The sequence below is a fragment of the Grus americana genome, chromosome 3 (assembly GCF_028858705.1).
Source record: "Grus americana isolate bGruAme1 chromosome 3, bGruAme1.mat, whole genome shotgun sequence".
Taxonomy (NCBI): domain Eukaryota; kingdom Metazoa; phylum Chordata; class Aves; order Gruiformes; family Gruidae; genus Grus; species Grus americana.
Genome location: NC_072854.1, coordinates 85,123,541 through 85,150,281, shown reverse-complemented (window position 1 = coordinate 85,150,281; position 26,741 = coordinate 85,123,541). Strand labels below are relative to the sequence as shown.

Below are 26,741 nucleotides of genomic sequence, written 5' to 3'. Positions count from 1 at the left end.
AGAACAAATATATTTTGTTTGACTCAGTATGTCGCCTTCTTGTCTAGGCAGGAAAAAAAAATGGAGACCAATGCTGTAATCCTTTCAGAATAAAATGTTTAAATACAAACATGATTGCCATTGTAGACTGTTTAATTTAGAGAGATTGTATTTCAGTTCTGGTTTTGAGAGGTTTGCTGATTTGACTATAGAGAGGACTTCAATGCTTATCTTAATTGTTTAGATAAGATTTGTTTGAATTTGGCAGGTGAAAAAACCATGGGTGTGGGATATAGGAAGGTTGAGAAAAGACTGGCATTTTACCAGATAATGCTTATTTTAAACTATAGTGCGTAGAGGAGCAAACAGTCTCAATGAACCTGCCAGGGGCTGGTCTTTGGGGAGTGAATGTGAAGTGCTAGATTGACTGGCAGGATTCAAGATTTTCAATAAACTGGAAAGGATTACCATGATAACTCCCAAAAAGCTACTTTGGGCTTAGTATACTACACAAATGCAAATGATATAAGACACATTTAAATAAATTTTAAAAAAATAAATTGTGCTTTATCTTTATAGTAGAAGTTTGTTGTTTTCCAGGCAAACTTCCTGTCTCTCAAATGTATTTTCAAAAGTATTTCAAGAAGATTTTAATATAAAATCAATCATTGGCATATGGATATATTTTACATGTAAGGAATTCTGTTACAGAAAAAATATTACTGCTATAAAAAAACCCCAATACTGTTAGCTTTTACTTCAATATCAGCTTGTACTAAGCTTTTTCACTTTCTGGTTAAGGTAGAATAGCATGCCACAGGCATTCCGTTTAAAAGTTCTCAAAAGGAAACTTGTCACACCTATCAACTATATCACTTTTGGTGGGGAGACTACTAGAACAGGATATCTGCGGAATATTTTTGGAATGTTTACGTGACAGTATGTATTTCTAGTGCACGTTATAAAAACAAACTGCACAAACACATCAGCTGCGAGGCACACATGCAGTAGATCTGACGTTGTGTATCAATCTGTCTGCAGACAGATATGATTTATAGCTTTCTATTCATGAGTCAAGTGAAATAAAATTTGGGTTTCCCATGTGTTAGCACTTGACTTTTTTTAGATCCACACAGGCTCTAACATTTTTCAATCTCTATTTCAATGATGTTATGTCCGTGAGTTCCACAGGCTAATTGTGATAGCAGTGACAGTGTAACTGTGACAGCCAAAGGATGTATGCAAGTCAAACTTTGCAGAACAAGGTAGCATCTCTCACTGAATGCAGCTGTAAGAATTTAGCAAGACTTGCTTGCAATACAAACAAAAGCCTTCAGGCTTCAAACTAATTGAGACTTTTAATTATGTACGGAATTTTTTTTCAGAATTCAAATTTGCTGGCTTTTGGTTTAATACCATCTTATCTATTTCCACTAGAGCAGCTCAAAGCAAAGTCATGGCTGAGAAGTCCAGTCCATAAGCAGAGACACAAGCTTTTTCTTTCATGCTCTAGAGAGCCCATTCTAAATGATAAACAAAATGCAGGAGGAGGAGGAGGAAGAGATTTATTTGGAATCATCTAGTAGTTCACTGGCAAAGATGAAACCTAGGTTTAAAGTAGTGCAAAGTCAAGAATAAATTTAGGTTAAAATTATTCCAACTATTGGAAGACTCATTTATGGCTTATTCTAACACCATAATCACTAGAAGGACACTAACTTTTTCATACAGGATCTCTGAACTATTTGCCTTACTCTGTGACCCCGAGCAGCTCTCGACAGTCCCCAGTCTTTCCATGTTCCTTATACACATTCCACTCTTTAATCATTCTTCTAATCCAGCATTGAACATCTTGGGTTTTTTGCTATTATATTTGAGATGCATTGACTACAATTCATCCCTCATAATAATGGCAAGAATATACCAGTTTCATAGAGTTATATAGCACTCTGCATATTTATTTGATAGAGTTAGCTGGGTATATACCAAATGTACTGGTTTTTTGTTTTTTTTTTTTCCAAAAAAATATGTTCTCTACATTAAGCAGCTAACTTAGGATCTTAGCTTTGGTGCTCTAAATTTACCCACAGCTAGTATATAGTTAATGGAGCTCCAATGTGTCCAGTTGGCAATTTAGAACACTTACATTAAATTACTTAAGTGTCAACACTAAATATGTTAACAACTGCCTAACTCATACATCTGAAAATGTAATGGCTTATGAACTGCTATCAGAAAGGTAGATTCCGTAGGAATCTGCTCTCAGCTTACTGCTACTAAATATATCTTTACCAACATCAAAAAGATATTAAAAATAGCTATTAATCCTCAGTGAAGTCCATGTGGCAATGCTAATGGGAGAGCTGCTCTTTCCTGAGCAGACTCAAACTTATCTAAAGACCTGTCTCGATTACATTCTTAGTAATCATGATCGATGACTAATGTAAGACGCCTTGTCTCTCAACGATCGACTAGAGGTCAAAACAATCTTCGGACTAGAGCTATAGCTAGTGGAATATCAAAGAGACCAACAAAGGAAATGGCAGAATAACCTCGAGAACTTGTCTTTCTGTTGAATTGCTTCATCTATTTACCTTACACAGAAGAAAGTTAAGAGGGAACCTTATTGCAGTTCTTAGACATACCTGCATGAGAAGATAGCCAAAAGTAGACGGCTCCGTAATTTTGCAGACCAAAAGTAGGAAAGAATGACGTCTGTAAATTAATCTGACAAAATCACTACAGAAAGAATATTTTAAGTGTTAAAAGTGAGGGAAATTAACCTTTTGAACAATGTTTCATGGGATACATTGACTTCTCCATCGCCTAAAGTATTCGTATGAAATCCTAGACTCACCAAAGTCAATGGCAAAACTATCAGTGACTTCAAAGAAAGCAAAAGGTTGAAGGGTCAGAATTTCAGCTGGAACTCAAGATCATTTATACTACTAAAATGTTCGTATTTACACAGACTAATGGCTTGAGGCAGAACATTACATGACTTACCTTATTTTGCAGCCAGACTAAATGCTTAGAATGATCTTTCTAAAAATCTACAGTTGAGCTGTGTGTTTGCCCTTTGCTGGGTCCCTCTGAAGTTCTCTACTAGTCTTCTCTAACATCAACAAGCCTAAATCATTTTACACAGACTACATGGAACATGGCTACTTTTTGATGATTTACAACAGAAAGTATTGGAAGTTCTTTTAGCCACAAAGACATGCATGACCATTCAGAAACAAACTTTCCTTGCTAATGGTTCAAGCTAGCCAGTTGTGTGTGATGATATTAGTGTCTGTAGTAGTAGAGCTAGTTAGAAAACACTACCTGGAAACTTACAGGGATTCAGAAATTAGGCAACGCAAATCCTCTTTTATCAATAACTGCTGTACAGTCAACTGTTGCAATCACAAGTCAAAATACAAATTTTCTTGCTCAAGAATTACAAACAAAACATTTAAGAGGTTTCCTATCAAAAGCAAATTTCCCTTTCCCTCTGTTGGACAGTAGTATCTCACTGGAATAAAAATATTCTCAATTTATTCTCCAAATATTTTTTTTTTTTGGCACAGCAGAGAGCAGTTTTCATGTAGCCTGGTATTCTACATGCCTGCCCAGTCTGAAGTCTGGATAAACACCAGGGAATTCATCGTACTAACGCATGTTAAGCCCTTCACCAAATATTCTGAAGTTACAGCATTAAAGAGCTACAGATGCTAAGAAAATGATGTAATGATCTTGTGATATTTAGTCCATGTTCTAAGTGTGGTGGGATTATGAAAATAATGCGAAAAGATTTTTGGCTAGGTAGATGACAGATGACACAGCTTTACTAATTCAAATCACAATATTGTGATAACTGAGGGCAGAGGGATGCATGTTTATGGTTTAAGTTCCATCTTTTTTCACGCTCCAAAGTGTTTCTCAAAAGCTGGTATTAATAACTCAAGGAAATAAGGGCTGGGATTGCAACACCACCAAATGCCTGGATATGTGGAAAATCAAAATATATACATCCTGAGGAAAAAAAAGTAAATAAATTCAAATGTTATTTGGAATCACGTACGAGTATTTATTTCAGTATTGTGATTGGATTCGGCCTACTGAGGACTTCAAGTTTACAAGAGGTACTCTATATTGCTTCCGTTCAATGGCATTAAACTATATTTTGTGTCCATATAGCTAAAGCAACGGCAGCGTCACAAAAAAACGACACCACATTGCACTGAAAGAGAATCTAACATCTATTGCTTGGGGAGATTTCCTGTAGAACAGGAGAACAATGGAAATAACCTTGACCTTTCATTGTTTGGGGATGACGATGGAACAAGAGGAGAAAAAAGCAGGAGAAACCCAGGTAGTTCAGAAAGCAAGAGGTATGGGAACACCGACGCAATGGCTCCAGCCTCCAGCATGAGAAACAGCAGGCTCTCAGACTAAATATTTCACAATCTTTTGCAAAAGAAAAAGATTTTTCTAACATCTAACCGTAATTTCCCCTGCACTGTTTCTTACACTACCTGCCATGGATGATAGATGGATACAGCAAACAAATCCCTCTCCCATCTTTGCATCATCCTTGCTCTTCCTTACACTCTGAACTATTTTTTAAGAGAGGATATTCACTGAGCGAGAAGCACGCCGAGAAGCAGCGCCTCAGTCAAAGCTGGAAAGCGCGGCGAAGCCACAAGGTCGAGCACCTCGCCCGACACCGCCAGCGCGCTGTGGCGGCGGGCTCCGCTCTGCCGCCAGCCGGGCCGGCGTCTCTCGCCAAGGGGCCGCGGAGCTCCCCGCCGGCGCCGGCGGCAGCGCGGGCCGCTGTTGCCACCTGCTGCTGGAAGCGGGGACTCGGGGCCGGCCGGGGAGGGAGGCGGCCGGGGAGCCGCATGGGGCAACGCGCCCGGCGCCGGGGGCGAGGGCGGCCGGGGAGGCCCGGCTGGCGGGAGAGGTGCGCGGCAGAGGCCGGCGCGGCCCCTCACCTGGCAGGGATGGAGAGGAAAGTGGTGCGGCGCGGAGGAGGGAAGTCCAGGCATAAACCGAGGGGGATGAGTCGGAGAAATGCTCCAGATAAGCAGAGCTCACTAGATAAAGTCCAGGCTGTTGTATATGAGGTGTTTCCATGTAGTTTCCAGGCATCTAACATTTGCGATGGGCACATTTATATTTACTGATGGATTCAGTGGCTGTCCCAAACGTAACACAAGGACGATAATCAGGGTGACACTAACAATATAAGGTTGCATATGGTGCCATAAATGGTTACTGCGGAAGAGTGGCAATGAATACTGAAGGAAGCATGAGTCAGTGAACATAAAGCGATCGGCTGTGACAGATCTACCACGTTCCCTGCTGAAGGACTTCATGCCTAAATGGAAGAAACGCGGTTGGTCCCCTCAATGCTCAACAAGCATGTTAATAATGGCTTCTAAATGGGAAAAGCCGTGAGATAATATGCAACATAGAAAACATAATAATGGAAGGTTTAATCTGTTAAAAGTATTTTTGAGACATCACACAGAGTCTAAATTTTAGGATATTACAAGTATTACTCAAAGCAGCTAGGCAGAAATACCAAAAGAGGAGAAGTGACACTTGGTTACTTCTGAAGAGTGTACAAAACAATTTGAGACACCATAACAGCCTTAAATGCAATCTCCCTATAGGACAGGGGGAAAGGATTTTTGAAAATAACACCATAAAATTAGACTTTACGGGGAGGAATTACATTAAAATGAGAAGCCAGTTAAAAGGGTAAAAAAACTTGGAGGTCACAACAAGGCTTACAGACACTACATTAGAGTTTCAGAGAAAAAAAAAATTCACCAACAGAAACATTCAAAATGACTCTCTTTTCCCCCCCGTCTTTTCACATCCCCAGTATTCCTGCTCCTCAAAGCCACATATGTGACTGAACACAAGAGCATGGGGGACACCTGTAAATAAAAGATACTCTTCAAAAAAATGGAAATCAGCCAAAGAAAATAGAAAAACAAAAAGTCTTGTAAGTTCAGTGTAAATTGGACAAGAACAAAAAGGTCTAAACCCCAACTTGCCAACTGCATAAAGCTAGTAATAAAATTGCTTTCAAACATATCAGATGTATGAAGCCTGACAGGAAACAGTTGGGCGTACAGATAATCTGGCTGTAAAAAGAGCACAAAAGAAAGAGACTCAGAAAAGGTTAAACAAAGTATTTATGTTAGGATTCACAACCACAGAAAAGGTCAAAGATGTTCTCAGACAAGATCTATACTTCTCAAGTGATACATTTTCGGCACCGTCTCAAATTGAACAAGTTTCAGAACATACAAATGCAAATTTTAAGAGGATTCCCGAGATGGTGCTGGAGACTATAAACCAGTCGGTCTGACTTCTGTGCCTGGAAAATGTCTATATACTATACGGAAGAACAGCTATTTTTTAAGAACATACGGATAAAACAAGGTAATGAGAAAGAGAGGTGGCATGTAATTTTATAGTAGACACTGATGAGCCACAAATTAGATAGTACTGCTTTAATGGAGTCAACAAAAGCACAGGTAAGGATTATCAGCCTGGATTTGCAAACGGCTCCTCACAATCCTTACCTAAGGTTTCCAAAAAAATTTCTGCTGTCGTGGGATAAGAGGAAAGGTCTACTCTGATTAAAAATAAAAACTCTTCAAAAAAGAGAAAAAGGAAATCAATGAATGATCAGTTTTCAAAGTACGGAGTTGTAGCAGTGGAGCCTTACTAGAATCTTTGCATGTTCCTGTGCTGTTTAATGAATGTGAGGTGGTAACACTGGCAAATAATAAAAGTTAGCCACTTTAAAGCTGACCACAAACATGTGCAAAAGGATCTCTCAAACATTCAGTGTCAATACATACAAACTAGATGGAAAAAAAGAACCCAAACTGTAAAAACACCACGATGGATACAAAATTAGCAACTACTGCCCCAAAAAACACACTCAGATTTTTTTCATAGTTCTCTGAAAACATAAGCTCAATAATCAGCAACAGTTAAAGAGCAAAACAGAATGTCAGTAACAATACAGAAAAAAATGAAGCCTGAAATAGAAGATGATGTGATACCATGGCATGGGCATATGGCGCACATAAATCTTGAAAATAGCATCCAGAGCTAGTCATCTTATTTGCAAACAGAAGAAAAAGAACTGCGGAACACAGGCTGGTGACAAAGAAAATCAAAAGAATAAGCGTGCATGAAAGTTGTTCCAAAAAAACTTTTCAATTTGACAAAGATGACTACTGCAAAAAGATAATATAGAGACCTATAAAAATTACATAATAAGCAGTCAGTGCCACACTTCCCCCTCCCCCCCCGCTTATCTACACAGGGGATCAGGTACTAAGGTAGACAGATCTCTATTTGATCAAATATAGCACGTAGTTTGAATTGCTTCCTTAAAAGAGGAATGATAAGAAAAATACAGTAAAAAAGGTATACTGAATGTTAAAAAAAAAAAAGAAAAATGTTAAAAATGTTAAAAAAAAAGAAAATGGGGGATTCACGTTGCAAGTTTTGCTAAATCCTCATTTTAACTACCTTGTATTTAAATTAGATTTTAAAGGCATTAATTTTTTGTGTACAAATTTTTTGTGTGTACAAGCATATTCAAATCTAACAAACACATGAGCGAATCACAAACGTGATGTGGCAAGCATCCTTTTCTTCTAAACCTTTTGACTTAATGAAAAAGGTGTGACTGTTACTGGAAGGTCTTAGTCAATTAATATGTCTGTCTTCATTTTTATAATGTTAAAATCTCTGAGTAGTTCAGCAATGGATAAAAGCATGACCACTGGAAAATATTTTTTGCTATGGAAAGGAGACCAGGTGCTCTTTTTCTCCTTCCCTCCTCCCAATTTTTGCATGGTACTAATGCTAATAACATACATTTTGTTGCTTTTATGCTTAGAATTTTGTAATCCTCCCTCTTGTGAGTGACTACATGGTATACAAATGAGAAATAACAGTGGTGCTTTTTTACTTTTGTGAAAGCAGAACTTTCCTGAACTTTTCGCTCAAAGTTTCAAAGTTAATCAGACTTCCAAGAAAAAAAAATAAACTGTTTCAACTGAAACAACAGACAAACAATGCAGTTACAGTTTCTTACAAAACTTCTCTATTAAATTACATTCATATGTTCTTAACAACAACAAAAATCTTTAATTATCCAAACTATCCAATGTGGCAGTAATTAGCCTCTGCTGATTCAAATATTGTGAAAAAACTCAATATGATTTTCCTCATTTTAAAATGAGGAAAACTAACTTCTTTAAAATGTATTTTGCATTATAGAAAACTGGTTTAATTCTATATATTTATTTTTGATTGTAAATTCCAGAAGGATGCGTCAGTTCCTTTCTTGGTGATATGAATATTTCTGTCCCTCATTATCTTGACATGTTGCATGCATAGTTAAAGAAAATGATAACTGAGGTTGGGTTTTTTCCTTAACGACTGCTGCTTTTGCTTTACTCGCCTCCAGTCACTGTGAACCAAGCTTGAGAAAATCTCAGAGGATAGAAAGAGGACTTGAGGCATGCTTTTCAGTGCTCAGGACTGGCTTTTACCCACAGCTCAGGGGTTTATGGCGCATCCATTAGAAACCCCACCTGTCTCCAAGGACCTTCGTTGTCCTTCCTCACTAGCTGCCTCTGGCAGGAGCGTTCAGACAAGGGTCCCAGCATCGCTTTCGGCTGCTCAGTACAGAACACTTTGGGCATACTAACAGCATCAAAGCAATAGAAACATTTGCAGCAGTGCACTTGTGTGGCACTCTAATTTAACTCTAGTCTGTCTTTTATAAAAGTCATTTTGTATATTCCATTGTTTTCCTTACCAATAATTTCACAATAGGAGCTTGTAAAGTAATTATAAGCAAATAAAATGTGTATGCTTGCAATCTAACAGCAGGCATAATGTAATGAATATGGTGGCATAAAGCTAAGAAGAAATAGAGGAATAAGACTGAGGATTATGGCATGCAGTTTCAAGGAAGTGCTAGTTCACAGGACCAAAACATGTTGAACTAACTAATCTTTCCTTGGTGGTGTCTCAGAAGAATCTAAACACATGTTGAAAAGGCTATCGGAGGGGAAGTTTAAGCCATAACATTAAGTTTTTAGGTGTCTGAATGTGCAATATTTGATTAAGAAAAAAAGTTTTTAAAGAATTGCAATTCTCAATTAATTAAGCCGGAACTGGCAGGTAAAGTCTCAAACTCTGTAATTAACCTGCACTGACTGCAATCACTTTCAGGATCATTCCTCTCAAAGAAATACAGACTTCCCACGTGACAGAAGAAATGTTCTATGTATCTTCTTACATCCAGGATAAATGGACAGAAATAACAATTTTGGGCAGCTGGTTTACCTTCCAGTATAATAATGTCCAAAGACCTTGATCCAATCATGTATTGTTTTGTCCTCATAACTTGTTTAAACAGTAAAATGTCTTTTGGGAAGATACCCATTCTTGACAAATATTTCAGTATTATGAGTTTCAATTAATTATGCTCATACATAAACATTGTTATTAGGATAAATAATGCTCAGATCACTGCTGGACTTTCCATAAGATAAACTAATCATGAGTCTTATTTTGCAGATGTTGAGTCATTCTCTTCTGATTGCTTTCCATTTAAAGCATCTCTTGGACCTCTGACCACTGATACTACATGATACTTCAATGCATGAAGAATTCCTGCACAGAACATTTAAATAGTGCAGTGTAAGAAACATTTTATCCTCCTCCTCCAAAGAAATCATTCAGTTAACCTTTGACAAAGTCTCTCCTAGCTCATCATTTCTCAGGATCAGTGTGAGCAGTCAAGTAAGAAAACAAAACCAAGATTTTCTCACGTTCCTTTGTCACAAATAGCCACAAACTAAAGAATAAACATTTATTTTGCCCACTAACATTTAAAGTACATTGACTTCCTGCACATCTGTCTTGAATTCAGGGCAGAAGATATGTCTGTTGTTCAAAGCTGTACTTCTGTTAGCAGAGCAAGCTCTGCCGCAAATACAACTTTCAGTAAAATAATCTCAAATCCAGATTTAAAGGTTGGGCTTTACCAGCTGTTAGGTGAATCTGCTAGCCCTTTCCATAACTATTTTTCCTATTAGATTCTTTTATAAATCCTCCTTTCCTAGTATCACTGCCCAACAATTAGCTGAGGGCTGTAATAAAAAGAGCCTTGGTCTTCCATATGTTGGTTTTGTTGGGGTTTTTTTTCAGTTGTGGGACAGATAGCGCCACCAAATTCTGGAGATTACCAGTGTCGGGGGGGGGGGGAGTGGGGGGGAATATGACTTATTAAAATAGGATATTAGAATTTGAGTCCAAAATTCAGAGGCAGAAATCTCCAAACTACTTCCAACAGAGCCAGGGCAACCACAAGGTGCAATGCAAAACCCTACAGCAGTGCAGTTAGGGTATTGCAGCCATGTGGGCAGGAACACAGTGCCTGAAATGGGAAACTCTGCTAAGAGAAACTTAATTGGAAAACATTACAGACAACTTCAAAAGACAGAGAATTGCATACGCTATTTTTGCCAGACTTCTACTTTCAACATTTACAAGGCATGTTCAGACTAAGATGATTTTGGTGAACGAAAGATTCCTATTTTGGAAATAAATACTAGATATAAATCTGACTGTGTAGTAAATGTAATCTTTATCTGCATGAAATATAAAATTTGCTTTTCTTCTGGCTGACATCTCCAGTTTATTCTTCTCCTTCTATTTTTACACCGGCACAGAATTTTTTGCTATTCTTACTGCACTTGTTAACAGTCACAAAAGCTTAAACACCGAAGAAGATACAATGTATCTTTATAAGCAAGGGGATTAGGGAAAGCCCTGCCAACCATATTCACTGCATCATAGTTACAATGTCAAACAGTTGTTACAGTTCATGTGATGACAAGTTCATTAGCGAGAGAGCTCTTACTTAAGAGACGTGGTCCCTGAAGGCAGACCCAGGCTTAACGTGCATTTCTATGTTAACGTATAGGGTGTTCATCATAGATTGCTATATGCAGTTAACTGGTAGCTTGTTGGATCTCTAATTTAAGCACATGTTGCACCTCTGAAATGTTAAGAAAAAACCCCAAAAGACTAACGTTAAAACCAAAGTCTTCTCTCTAGGAAGAAAATCTGAGCTGGAAAGGGAAAACATGTAAGAAGTGCTTGTTTGGCATTTCTCAAGCTTTGGCTGTATCATGCAGCCAAACACGGCTATATTTCCAGTGGGAACATAATACTGGATAAAGGATATTTGCGGTATAGCAAAAATAAAAAAGCAAGCAAAATGCCGGGATAAAGTGTTTTGCATAGTTGATAGATGATTGTAAAAAATAGGCGTCAGCAAAGCCTTGTGTGAAACCGGAGAAACCATGAGAAGAGGACTCAGTTTTGTGCTAATAACATAGAGAAATGGCACTGCAAATAAAGAGACCAATATTTCTTACAGTTCTAGCCTAGACTGCGTAAAATAGCTGGGAGTTCTGTTAGCAATTAGAATCTACTAAAAAAAACCCCATAACAACAATAAAAATCAACCTATCCTACTTTAAAGCACTACTAGAAAGACATACTGGAGTTCAGTACAAACGTGCTCTGCTTATTGCAACTACTCCTTCCACACTGTAAGAATATTTTAAAAGCAGCCAGGGGTTGGGAGTTTATCTTACTAAATCTATTTCAAAGATAGGAGCAGAAAAATGCAATTCTGCAAGCAGACAACAAGGATATCTTCATCGTCAAAGAAAGCTATTTAGCACATACTACAATATTCTGAGACCTTCCATTAAATGCCATCTCATCACACATGCATGAAAAAGTAGCTAAGTGTCCAAGATTAGTTAACAAAATATCATAAATGATTCAGATTTTCAAGTTTCCAAAACAGTCTTTCATCAAGGATTATTTCTTACAGACAATATTTCACCATTTTTTTGTGTCTTAAAAAGCAAACAAAAATGCACCAAAAAACCCCAACCAACCAAAACAAATTTTACAAGACATTAAATACAACATTTGCCCAGGTTTCAAGTTATTCATATTACTTGAAACCCTAAATTTATTAGGTGAATTAATACTCAGCACAATTGTTTTCCCTTCTGTTCCTGTAACACTGAAATTTGCTGAAACCATTAGAAAAATAAAACACAATAGCATGCAAACCAAGGAATGGACTGCGTACCACACTGCACTGAAAGTTTCTGTCTCTTTCTGGGTGCTTTTCTATAGCCAGTAAAAAGAAAAAAAAAATTTCTTCTGCAATTTGCTTGAACACTGCATCCGACATATGTAAATCAGAGAATATTTATAAGAAAGCCTATAAAGAAAGTTGTCTCATACCACAAATTGTCAGATTGGGGGGGAAAAGTTTCAAATTTATGCAAAAACATTATTTGTGTTGTACTGAGAGATGGGTGAATGTACCTGTTACTGTACATTAACCACGGCAAAAACTCAAGACTGCCACTAAAACCCTGGGCCAGGGGACAAAGAACACTGATCACATTTGTTGCTGTAGTTATTGTCATACATCTTAAATCTTTATACATTAAGATGCAAATATATCAACTGCCTATTTTGCTAATGCGGGTAACTCTTTAACATTATTTTAATTTTTGCTACTACCTTCTCATTAGTAAATTCAAATTGCAGCAGATAAACCAATAAGCTCTAAAAGTAAAAAATATGTAAACCCCTTACTTTTTAACAAGCAAGTAAAAATAGACCATAAAGGTGAAGCTAAATACTTGGGCTTGTGAATTTATAATTTCTCCACAGTCTCTATGGCTAGATCACTCAGAGAGCTCTGCATAGAGCGACTGATGCCAGAAATACTTTTTGGTGAGATTTTCCTCGCCCCCACCATGCAAATTTCTTTCCTGCTCTTCACCACTTTTCCTCCACGCCTATTTTATGTTCTTAAAAAACAACAACAACAACCACCAACAAAAAAAACCCCAAACCAACAAAAAAACCCCAACCACCAACCAACAAAAAAACCCTACAGAAAAACCACCAACAAGAAAAAAACCCCAAATATTTTTAACATCAGGATCTTCCAACTGTTTCCACAAATTCCCCCCATCAGACTAAAGTTCTCTCACGTTTGTTCAATCACTTCTGAACAGCAAGGGAATCAGAGCACTACTAAATTCCCCTTTGCAAAGACTTTTGGTTTTAGAAAACAGCTATTGAAAGAGGAATATACAAAATCTGCACAGAGCTTTTAGATGATCATGTGTGCTTAATATTGTAATAGGATAAAGGTTAAGCATAATATTGTTTGACCCCTTCAACTACTGACATTCATGCCATGTTATTGTTAGTGTTGCATGTTAAGCAAGCAAATTTTCAATGAACTTGTGTTGGCTTTACCACAGACACAGATGTTAGGCGGACTCCTTTGTTCATAAGGTTCTCATTATTAACTGAAACCAAGTTGAATATTTGACTGAAGGAAAGGACCATATCATTGTTTTCAGATTTTGCTCTATGACTTAACTGAACTACATCTGCCAGCTTTGGAAATACCAAGTACTTCTTGGCGCCAGTACTGGCGCCTTGCTCTATGACTACCATCTTAAGCGCTTCAGCTTGAGGAAGTCTAGTAACCATCAAAACAGTTTAATAAAAACTTAAAACTGTGATTAAGCATTACTCACTAGCTGACAGAATACTCTGAAATTTGTTCTATTTATGAATAATTTGACAAAATAAGCAAATCATAGTAAACTGAATGCATGGCTGTAAATATGTAGCCTAGAAAGTTCACAAGATGTTTTTGTGATTTATGAAGTCTGTGTTATTCTTGAAACCACATTTATTTAATAGATAGGCTGGCACTTCACAGGATAATTCAATCTGCTTCAAATCTATCCAAAGCCTTTGGGAAACGTAAGGGATGCTCTGCATATAAATGTAATTCCGCTTTTCACCTTTTTGCACTACTGTCTCCTAGCATAAATGTGAAAAGTATTACACTCCCCCAAAAGATCTCCCTTTATAAAAAAATGTTGTTGAGGATGAAAGAACTCCACAGTTCGTGCTAACCCAAATATAGGAACTATTTTATAGAACAAATCAATTAAATGTTATAATTCATTTTTCAGGATATGTCGTGAGGCTATCTGAATTAAAATAAACAACATATCACACTTTCTTCCTCAGAAAGACCAGAATCAAAGCATCTATATTTTATACCACTTAGATAACCGATACAAAAAACTATAGAAGGCAATTCTGCAAATACACGGTTTTATTTTCTATACAGGATAAGGGAATACGTGACTAGAAAGGGGAAGATAAATGTCAAAACAAGCTATTTTCCAAAAAATAGTGTAAAAAAAAAAAGCCTCTTATTAACTTATTTTACATATCAAAAGGTAGACATAATTAGCATTTCCAGATTATTAATCATGTGATCTGAGCTAGAATTAGCAATACTTATTTCACTTACCATGCTGAATGTCCCTCATGTCTAAATGAAGGCTAGACATTAATATTCCAACAGCTTGAGATCTTTTGTTACTTAACAACTTGACAACCTGCCAAAAGAAACCCAACTATTAGTATTAATCCTCAGGAAAAGGTACAAGATATTTTGCACTACTAATGACAAATTCAAGAAAAAAATACCTTGTAGTCTACATACACATCTAAAAATGAGTAATTTTATTATTTTTTAAGTTTGCTTCTGCTGCATAAATCCATCACAAGTGTAAGCAACTATATCACCTAGTTGAATCTTAACCCTAAAAGAGTCACTATAAAAGTTCTTTAGACGTCCTCCTTCATTAGGATGCACACTTTCAACTTCACACTGATGTTACTAAGTGTATGAAACAGGCTGTCATATAAAAAAATTCCAACTGTGTCTATCTTGGAATTGCTTTGGTTTCCAAAACCACACAATGATTTCCATCTTTGATGTAAGCTAAAACTGTGAGAATTTGTATTTTATTTGAATGTTTGACGTAGTAGGCGCCAATATGAATTTTATTTAAAAAGAAAAATAACCACGTACATATTGGGATTTTCTTTGATCACTTTTAGGGAATAAAAAAGGTCTCAAAGCTTTTTTGTTTTTAAAATAAACAAAAAATAAAAATCAAGCCAACAAAACATCTTGCTTTAGGGGGTTAAAATTAGCCACTAAAATACAATTTCATACATATTTGCTTTGTAAGCATAAAAGCAACAAGTAATTCACAGACTGTCTTCCACAGGGCTCTAAGCTGTTTGAACGCAACTTACTGTAAATGTTAAATCATTGGTATAAGAAGCAAGTAATGTCAGGAAAGGACCCTTATCTGTAAAACGGCAGGATTCTAGATGAAATACTTTTCAATGCAGGGCTACAACCATTACGTGGATGAAAGAGGTGAACCTTTAATCTACTCACATGGCCCAGTTTTACACTGTACTACACACACTGAAGAAAACCTTTGTGAATCAGTTGGAGGAAAGAAGAAAAGCCAGATAATTAGAACTGTAAGTTGAAGTTCTTTTTACAATGCAGTCAGGAAGCACATACATAATTTTTCCAAGTTACACAGTTCCTATCTTAGCACCAAGGTGCTGTATCACCTATAGCCCCACTGGCAAAACTGTTTAGAAACTGATTAGTAGAAATGAGATTAGAAAAAGTAGAATTAATTTAGCCAGAGTAAAGAATGTCATGATCCAATTCACATCTTAAAAACCCCATAAAAGTACCCACAAGACATTTGCCCTGTGGACAACTTTGGCAACTTAAGTGAATCAGAGACAGGTATACTTGTTGATGTTTGAGGAGTAGCTGAAGAGAAGGAGTAAAAGCCTGACCCTGAACTCTGCCGCTGGGACTGCTTTGGAAAGGAAGCTTGAGAAACTCACGGTGCTTGCCATATAGTTTTTCTGAGGATGTAGCTGGCTGGCCAATTGATTTGTTAGATTTTTGTTCCCCTTAAACCTTCATAACTATCGATTATTAAGGTATTTCATCCTCCTTTCCTCATAGATTCCTCACTAGTTACAGTGAAGTGAAAATACAGCATTCTGTTCATGAGCTGAAAATTTTAACATTAGAAACCAAGTATGCCATAACTATTGTTCACAAGGCTAAAGACCTAAATTCAAGGCATAGCTATTGACATCATCTGTGAGAAATTAGCAAGAAATTCTTATGCAATTGTCTAATCCCTGTAATACATTATTAGAAATTTAAAATTAAAGTCAAATGGACTGAAATAGGATATGATAGTCAGATTTTCTGAATTCAAAGGGAAAAGTAACATAATTCAGAAAAATACGATTAGGACATCCTGCACTATCCTTCTAATAGGCCATAATCTAAATGGTTTTTAAATGGAACATAAATCTCATTTAAGCCTGGAAGTGAGATAACTCCGGGACACATAATATGAGATTTTCTTCTTGTAAAAAGAAGCTATTATCTATTTACTACTTTGCAGCTACAAAAGGTTTACAAAATAAAAATAGATCTTGGGTAGCAAGGTATGGATCAAAGTCTTTCTAACAACTACTGTGCGATGTACATCTCTAATAACAACCAAGTATCAAACCAAGATACAAACAAGTATCTTGCGTTCTATCAGAAAGAAAAAAAAAAAAGTGGGTACAGAATTTCAAAATAACAGAAACTCTTTAACTGCTGTCGCTACCAAACCATATTTCCAGAAAAGGCAGAGGAACACAAAGAAACAATGTGGTATGTTACATAACAAAAGTTCAAAAACTTCTCCTTAAAGCCATCCTCTCCAATAATGCTGACAAGATTGAATTTGGTATGGAAGATGTTGAGGAAACAGTTGAGTCCAGCCTCCACTATTATTGCTTTTGCTCAGCTCTGAAACATCTCCCAATAATAGAATAACTTAAGCTTGCTGCTGTCATCAATGCATAGAGGGAGTCCTTTGTTGCCTTTATTTTGAACAAGAGAACTATCCCAAATCTGACAAAAAAAAATGAATTAAAAATTAATGCAAACCAATCAAAAAATCCCATAAGGAAATAACAATAGTCACACAAAGTGGCAAGAGCTTATCTGGAGTATGCATGCATATTTCTTGTCATATTCTGGAAAAAATAAGTAGAAGTGGAATTGATTCAAGCTACTATGTTGGCCAGGAGTAAAGTAAAACAAAATAAAAAAAAAGAAAGAGTAAAATAGCTTTGTTAAGTGGTCTTCCTCAAAACAAAGTTACAAGTGCATTTAGGTACCAACGTACTTAGGACCACAGAAGGGACCAGAACTTGACCTTTGCACAGGAAGCAGAGCTACATGGTTGTCTCTTGGTGGCCCAAAGAGCAAGGATGAGCTGGAGTCTGTTCTCAGGACTCTCCCACTTCTCATGGCGTCAGCACCCATATGCTACTGTATTCGCTTCAAATGGTGAAATTGCTGTTTCTACCGCCCATCAGCAATCAGAGAGCTACTGAGATCAGGTCTACAAATACAGCAAGGGGAGCCACGCTAGAGAAAAAGAACCAAATAAAGTAACTATGTTGTTATGATGCAGGCTAGAACATGGTTTTCCTAGGAGGCATAATTTTCATCAATGTTCTAGGACCAGATTTAGTGGCCTAGTAAATCCCTCCAAGTACTGTGCTCTAAAAGGAATCTGGTCTAAGAGTTAGCAGAAAAAGAAGCTGCTTTTTCTAAAAGTGAGCTGAGGGCCAAGAGAATAATTATTTACTGAGTGACACATTTTGCCAATGATCAGGTGGGAAAAAAAAAAGAGAAAAAAAAAAAAGCAATGTCCCCACGAAGAATAGGTTGTCTTTGTGCCAAAATTCTGAACTGTAATGACATCAAAAGAGTACTGAAGAGCATGACTGTCAGGTGAATGGGTGCAGAACAGCAACAGATAAAGCATTTTCATGTAGGAGCTACCAGTTTTGTCTGGCTTTATTTAAAATGTACATTTTATGTCAACTTTTATACTAATCTTTATTATGCATTTCATTGCCATTTCAGTCAATTGCATGAATACTATAGTTTCCTCCAACAGAATGGCTGTAACAATACAACAGTAATTCAGAAAGTATGAATATTAGCATAAGTGCCTAAAGCAATTCCCACATTTAAAAATAAAACAATAAAATAAATCAGCTGCACAGTCTGGGCCTACAGGCTACAGACAAGTGACGCCATTTAAAGGCGGAACAACAAAAGGTTGATAAATCCAATCTCTACAAGATCTAAAGCCTCAGACACAATACACAGCTCCCTTTTAGTTTAGATTCTGGAAGTCTGCATTAAACAAACTAAAAAAAATAAATAAAAAGGAAGCTAAAGATATTATCTGCAGCCTGAAGTCTAGGACAAACTTTCTAATTGTTGAGTGGTCCTCATTGTTAAGTGGTAAACAAGCTACACGCCAAATTTGTTCCTGATTGTTTAACACAAGCAAAAACAGTCAAAGAGATATTTAGTGAAAGGTAATGCAAGACACATGTTTGATGAGAACCCTGAAGCAAAAAAACCCTGAAGATTCCCTTTACTCAGAATAATATTTAGTTAATGCATGGAATTTTGCAATGACTCTTGCTCTCTGGTTCTGATTTTGACTGCCAGCATTAAGCAAAATTATCCCGAGGCTCTCAGTGGTTAAGAAAAAAACCTACTGTACATTACAAAAAAGTCACATGTAGGAAACTCTACTGTACAAAGGCCTATAGCTTGTAACTCTTGCAGAGTGGATGTAGAAACCCAAAAGTTTCAAACAAGATGTTAGGAGACAGGATCAGGGCAGTAATGCAATCATCTTCTCACTGGGCTGTGACAACAGAGCTTTTCTGCAGATTCAACTGTATTCCAAATGTAAAATTGGCAATCACAGAACTGGATCCATCATATCTTTCACATATATAGCCTTGCCTGCTTACAGATATCATAGAATAGTACTATGCTGTTATGAGTGGGTTGGTTTTGTGTGTGTGTGTTTCCTAGGGTTTTTTTAAAGGTAAATCTAGAAGTGACTTGTGGCTAGTAACAGCAATTGTGAGAGGTGAAACAGGGACTACTTCAAGTAGTGAGGTCATTTTGGTACAATAGGAGATCAGACATTTCTACTTTATACTTACAAAAAGAAAACCAAACCCCCTAACCCAACATCCAGTCCTGGCTGTCAGCGTACCCATGCTGATGGCACATAACAATTGAACTGAACTCAATGTTTATCACAGAACATCAATCATAAAATGTAATTTTGAGCACCTCTCCATCTCCTACGCAAATCAAATCTGGAATCCCCTTGCAAACTTACTGGTTACTTTCCCCACTGAAGATTCTCATGATTTATAAGGAGATACCTAAGGTTTCAAAATTCTCTTTGCCATGTATTTCTAGATGCAAGTTGTTGACATGTTATGCAAATTAGTGCAGCCAAGCAGCCGTGTCTGCCAGTTTATGGGTGCTGGAACTTTATGTTAAAGGGTACAGATTAAACATAATATTTACTTTTCATTTTATCTATTACTGTACTGTGCTTTCATAAATAAAGCTTTTGACAATAGAGATGAGAAATAGTTCATGCCCTTTTACGCTGTTTTATCACTAAAATAGTGTTGAAATTAATATCATAAAACTATTACTGTAGAAGTGATTTTTTACTAAGAGATTGACATTAACAGCCTTAATTATTTTATAAAAAGTTAGCACATCAAATCAGGGAGACAGACACAGAAGAAGGTGAAGGGACTTAGGGAAGGGTAACGAATGCAAAAAAAACCCCAAAAACTCGCAAAGAAAGGTGAGAACCCAATATGATATCTAGTAGGAGATAACATCAACAAGCCAAAAAACCCATGCTGTAAAAACTTTAGTGTTCCCACTTTTAAAGGGGAGCATATGGTTACAGTCAAAAGTATGACATTATTCACTGTACCTACTCTAAATGAATATAACAACTTTTTTGTTCTTGCTGTTTGTACTGAAGGCAGCACTAAGTAAAAAAATATAGCCATAAGAAAAAACTGCAAAATCAATACTTCTACCATCTAGAGGATTTTTGTACTTCTCTACAAATAAAAAACCTCTTAATCTTAAAAAGTTTATTTTCAGGCTGACAGTAAAAAACAGTTTTAACTTGTCAGAGTCTGATAGAAATACAGATAAGTACATTCACACTGAAGTTAAAAGGTGATTTTTTTTTTTTTGCTAAATCATTATGACCACTGTCCTAACCTCTAATTTCTAGGTGATATACATTCAATCCATATGCACATCTAATTCTTAAGCAATTTGAGTTTTCTTGATCAGATATAAAAACTGCTGTATAAAAAAGTGTTGTTTCTTGCCTCCTTAGCAAAATCAACATGGACAGAGAGATAGAAGAGATGCGTATTACTATCTCCATATTTTCTTTCTTTCTTCTTCCCCTGATATCATCCAATGCTACAATGTCCACTGCACCGAGCCCTTGTACTGTGAGACTCAGAAGCACCATGGAGAGACGGAGAAGGAAGTATTTGAAAGGTGTAGAACTACTGGCTATAGAAATGCGAGATTGCCAGCCTCCCTGGAAAGACGGCTGTGACAAAGACGCCTCTACTCGACAGCATCAGGTACAGCAAGAATTGTACACAGCCCAGGGTGGCTGCTATCCTTCTGCTTGTATTCAAGATTTGTGTTATGCTTTTTAGATGTGCAGCTTTCAGTCTCACAGACCTGCTGCAGCTCCCTCACTCCAACCCAAAGCCTATTTTTCTCTTTATTCGAACAAACTTTCAGCAAAACCTTCCCCTGCAGGGGTCTTACAGAGCATAGAGAAACCCAATGAGGCCATTATCAGACACTCTACACAGCTCCTCTGGTTAAGAAATGAACATAACCTTTCTCTCCCATACAGAATCCGTACGAAGCATGTAAACCAGGCCACTACATCAGCAGAACCTTTCAGTGCTAGTGCGGATACACGTACAAACCAGAGAAACTCACAGAGCTCTTAGGCCACAAGATGAGTTTGCAAGATTGTCAGATGCCAAGATCATGTGTTTGTTTTTGAAACTTGCAAATATATGATCTGAAGAAAAGAAAGCGGGAAGAAAACAGGAATGAGAAAGGCATGTGGTTGTAAGAGGACATCAACCTGGGCAGCCTGAACAGGTAGAGATACATTATATATAGATGCAGTCAAGTAAAATTGTATTTGCAACAGAGAACTCTGTAGATAGAACAAATAATATAACAACAAAACACGCAATAAGCCATATAAACAAGAGAATGAGAGGTAAAAACAGAGATCACATTCATACAGCATTGTCCTGGTTTCAGTAGAGATAATTTTCTTTCTAGTAGCTGGTATAGTGCTGTGTTTTTGATTTACTATGAGAATAATGTTGATAACACACTGATGTTTTCAGTTGTTGCTGGGTAGTTGTAGTGCTCACACTAAGTCAAGGACTTTTCAGCTTCTCACACCCTATGAGGCTGGGAGAGCACAGCCAGGACAGCTGGCCCAGGCTGGCCAAAGGGACATTCCCTGCCATGTAACGTCATGATCCATACATAACTGGGGAAGCTAGCCGGGAGGTGGGATCGCTGCTTGGAAACAGACAACATCAGGTTGGTTTTTTCGCAGGTGGTGAGCAATTACATTTGTGGATCATTTGGGGTTTTTTTTATATATACATATATATATATATATATATATATATAAAATTGTTGTTATTATTCTCTTCCTTTGATAACCTGTTAAACTGTCTTTATTTCAACCTATGAGGGTTTTTTTTTTCCATTCTTCTCTTCTTCCCTTTAGGGGACGGGGCGTGAGTGAGCAGCTGCATGGTGCTTAGTTACTGGCTGGGGCTAAACCATGACAAGCATCTCAAAATAAATTATTCTTACAAGCCAAATAAGAGAGGTATTACTTAATTTCATAAACAACTTTGTGACACTATTAATTATTTGCTTACATAAAAAAACCCCAATGCATTGGTCAAGTCCTCTAAAATTCCTGTCTGTAGAGGCAGCAGAACCCCAACTGCATCTCTGGAGAGTACATAAAATCACAGCAAATGGTTGTGCCATTGACACAGGTAATAGATCACTAAGTGTGGACACAGAAAGCTCCTTAAGACAGTGCCTCCAGTGTTTGCAGGGGGAATAAACCCTCCTTTTCAGAAAATTACTTTTCCCTTTATGTCATTCCTTGTTAATGAATAAACATGAATAATCTTTTATCTGTTAACTCAATATAGCATTTACGTTATTTACCAATTTATCCTTATTTTATGTGGCATTTTATTTCTAGGGGTATTCTATTACCATAGCTTCTTTTTGTTCAACTTAAAAATGCGAAAATGCTGAAATCATTAACTAAACAGTTTTATTGATACATCTTGTTTGCATCTAAGGCTTTTGAAACAGAATGAAACTTTAGTAACCTATTATTTATTTTCTGGGGTGGAAGGGGGAGATTAAAATCTTAATGTCAATAGATTAATAGTGGACTTTCCATATGAGAATATCTGTAACATTTTTATTTCGTTTACATGATGGATTATAAACACATGGTCTGCTCTTGAAAAGTTCATTGCAGTGACATGTATATTATTTTCCAAAAATACAGTTAGAGGATTATCAGTAAGGCTTCTAAGATGACTGTTCAAAAGTTAGGAAAGACATCTATGCCAGTCAGCTCAGTCCTTTCTGTATACTTATTATGCTGACAGTGATATCAAGATTTTCTGATTACGTACCATTTTTCCACTGAACCCATTCAGTGCACACTAGCCAATATTCCCCATGTAAGTAAATTTTTAATATTGCATTTACCATCATTCTTGAGTATGTGACCTTAATCATGAGACTATCCTTTTTCTTCCTGCTTCACTAATCACATGATTTTTTTAAGTGCTGCAACAACCGATAAAAGCATTTTTTTACTCAGGTGACAGCTTCATTTCCCAAGTAATCATTAGGAACTGTGCTCCTTCCACACAGTCCATACTTGCTATGGAAATGGCTCTATGAAAAATACTGTCCGGTCACGTAACCAAAACTAGTATTGTAACTACATGCCATGGCTGAACAAGACACTCCAAGATCGAGTTTTCACTCTTTGCTTGGGTCAAACACAGTAGGTTTGATGAGATCCCTTATTTGCTGACAGGAACATCCAGGTCAAAAATACCCCAGGCTCACAACAGGTTTCTGAGAAAAATTACTGTAGATGGAATAAGAAGTGACACAGAATCAGATCTATTATAGTCTATATTTCCACCTGTCAGACCTCCTCAGTTCTTCACTCCCTCCCCAGTTACTCATCTTAATCTTGCCTTGCTTTCCTCCTCTTGGCCCCTGTTTTCCAACTTGTCGGTACAAGGTTAGGGAAAAATCTTTTGAATTACACCTGAAGTCTCTCCCGAGCAACAGGAACTGAGATATAGCCTGTAAAGCAGCAAAATTTAAGAAATCTTCTACACAACTAACAAGACATGTATCTGATATGATTTTTCTGAATTTCAAGTCTATGAAACTACGTGGACATGAGCAAAACCAGACTTTGTTTTTTTTCTTAACGTTAGCAAAATGAAGGAGACACCCAATGTGGGGGGATAAAAAACCAACTCAACAAAATTTGCAGCCTAAAGAGCTAAATTTTGGCAAAGTTATAACAACAGGGACTTATAATGAAAGCCAGACCACTTTAATAGGTAGCAATGGCAGCCCCACCTATAATATAACCCATAAAGGACTTTCTTTGAAGATTTAGTAGGCATTCTCATTGAGTGAGCCTGCACACATTTACAGCAGCTGAGAATTTGACATATACATATTAACAGAGCAAAATAAATCACAGCTTTTGCTGTAGCACCAAATGAGAGACATTAAGAAAAAATTAGCTGTATTCACAAATAAATATTAACACTTCGTATTTTCCTCTTTCTTTAAAGTTCTGGAATGGATTTTAATGTCACCTTTATTCAATGCTAGATGTAATATTCACTTTTTTAAAGCATTCTTGATTTATATTATATTAAGTTATTGGCAGATGATCATGCCAAGTAAAAAACAATTAGAACCAATACTTGGGTAGGGTGAAATTAACTCAATTGTTAACTCAAAAAAACCCCCCAAACAACCCAGAAAATATAGATAATTTTACCACTTAAAAAGAGGTCACCATTTAGAAATAATCATATCATGTGTATCCATATACATACACAAGCAAACACGTGCTTGTACTCTACGGCATATAGCATAAATAGCTCTGTGTGCAGAATGCAGAACAGCAGCGTACTCCAAAATAATTAATCTTTTACCCACTAAGCCATCCCCAAACTATCAAATCTTTCTTCAGATTAGCTAGAATTTCCATGTCCCCATCCCCCCCCGCTGCCATGTGGCCTCCTCTGTAAATGTATTTTTATTTCGGCTGACAATAAAAATATTGTCTTATTAAAATCAGATGTTTACATAAAGTATCAAATATTTTATGCATTTGAAAGTTATCTGGGCATTTTTGCCTGACTACAATTTGCAGTGTAGCTAGTATTTTACATCAAATCCATCTAAGCAATATATTCGCTCAGCACATCCACACATCAATGCAAGGAGGAAAACCAATTGCCAGACTAGAGTGTTTCTGGAAAGCAGCAGAGCGTGCTTTACGGGTCCTGGTTCTGTCTGTACAATGCTTCTCCATAGCTCAACAGGTGACAGAACACATCTGCTTTGCATAACCCGTCCCTGTAAAAATCACTGCAGAAACACCATTTGTAAGATCTTTACAACGCCCGTAACTATCATAGAAGTCATGTAAGTCAGTAACCACTTAAACAGCACTTGGTGCTTCCTATAAAAACATACTTGTGGAATTACAGCCATGCTTTCCCTTTTTCTTTTGCTAAACATGGATGGACTTCATTATCCAAGTGTTTACTGTGGTGTAAATGAAGAGAATTTCAAAAATGAAGGCCTGCATTCCAAACTGCTGAGAGGGCATACGTAGAATATATTTGCGAAGCTACTCTACTTCAGTTGTCTCATGTCAATACCATGAAAAGCCCAAACTGGATTTGCACACATGAACGTTTAACTTTGACATCCACAACAAATGATAGCTCTAATTGTAGTTCTAGTGAAAGCCCATGATTATCTGTTCGGTTGATATTTTTCTCCTCAGATACTACAGTTTAACAAATCAGACTTCTCTATTAGGCAATTTCTCTCTCTTTCGGAGAGTGATACATTTGTTTGATCAACAGAGGAAGAGAAACACGCAGGGGATTCTCTTCTGTCAATTTAGATGGCCCACAGGAATGTTCATTCTAGATAACAACACCTACTTATATTGCCTTAAACTTCTGTGTTGAAATTTCTGTCAAACAACATGTTCTTTTCAAAGGAGTTGAGAACAATCAGTCATTTTCTTTTAGTTGTATCTACATTATATTTATTTATTGACAACATATCTAAATTTTTGTCATTGCGAGAAAAATACTCTTAGTATTCAAATCCACATCTAGTGTTTATTCATAATTGCTGTCTGTCTTTAACCACTGTTTATGTTACAGAATTAAACAGTCGTCATTTCTACTCTGTTTAGAGATGTGCATCACCAAACCTCATGAGATGCGAATGGACCAACAGTTCATAGGCAAAGCATCAGGTATACCTTTGTATTCCTTTTTTTACTTAAAGAGCTATCAGACTAATTTAGTTAAGAACAGCCATCAAAAGGGGCATTTTCCTAGAAGGAGGGAAGAGGAGCAAAGGTCTTGCACTTTGGAGATTTACTGCAGGACAGCAAGGTAGCAGCAACACTGTTATCTTTCCTCCCATCCCAGTTAGTACAGCCTAGTGCAGCACACAGGTACGTGATGAATAGCTGCACTATCCTTCCCATCCGTCCAGATAAAGGTCTTATCCAACACCTTCAGATAATCATCCTGACTTCACTACCAGTTCTGTTGCTTGCAGCAGGTTGTCAGCAGAGTAAAGAGAACCTGCACGTTTATATTGCTGACCAAAGCGTGTCTGGGGGGCAAGATCTCCAGAAGTACCACGTGGAGAGGTCATATTCACACATAAGATCTACTGCATGGAGATCTTGAAGAGTCTCACTGTATATCTAACGTGGAAAAAAACCTTGTATAGCGTTAACTTGTATGTTAAAAGATGATGGAAGGAGCAGCCAAGTCTTGAATTGAGTACAGGAATGTCAAGATGAGATAAAACAAGAACTTTAACTGCAGTTTAGGATTCTGCATAAGAACGCTCTCCTCTATAGCCCAAAAGCTTAACTGCAAATTACTTATCATAGCACCACAATTCAATTTTCACACAGATAGCAGAACTTTACAGCTCTATAGGCACATAAACAGATTCAATTCTCCTATCCCAGGGCTTGAGTTTCTATCTTATAATACATTTCTTATTTTTATTTGATTGTACATCATTCCAAGAAACCAGTTTGATTAACATTGGATTCTCCCAACTGTGTTTGTCATTTATGGTATGCATAAGCTTCATATTCACTATATGTATAAACACAACACAAACTTAGAACTGTTATGATCGTTATAACATTAGGATTTAGATTCTTAAACAATTTTTCTCTGAAGTCATGGTAATTCATATGCAACTCATTATTTATAAAATTAATCAGAATTATATACTACTCAATGCACACGTACAGTCAATTTCAAAGCGTCATATATGCACCTAATTAGTTTTATTTTTGTTAATTTTAAAGTGGATAAAGTATAGATTT

At 36.9% G+C, this 26,741-nt stretch overlaps 1 protein-coding gene across 3 annotated transcripts in view; it reads right to left on the bottom strand.

The window, feature by feature from the left end:
• FMN2 (formin 2) overlaps positions 1–26,741 on the bottom strand; it is a 161,666-nt gene that overhangs the window by 77,096 nt on the left and 57,829 nt on the right. For all 3 annotated transcript variants that reach the window (XM_054822144.1, XM_054822145.1, XM_054822146.1), the window contains one exon: positions 14,474–14,561. In XM_054822144.1, coding sequence (XP_054678119.1) covers positions 14,474–14,561 — 88 coding nt within the window. The remainder of the gene's footprint in view (positions 1–14,473; positions 14,562–26,741) is intronic.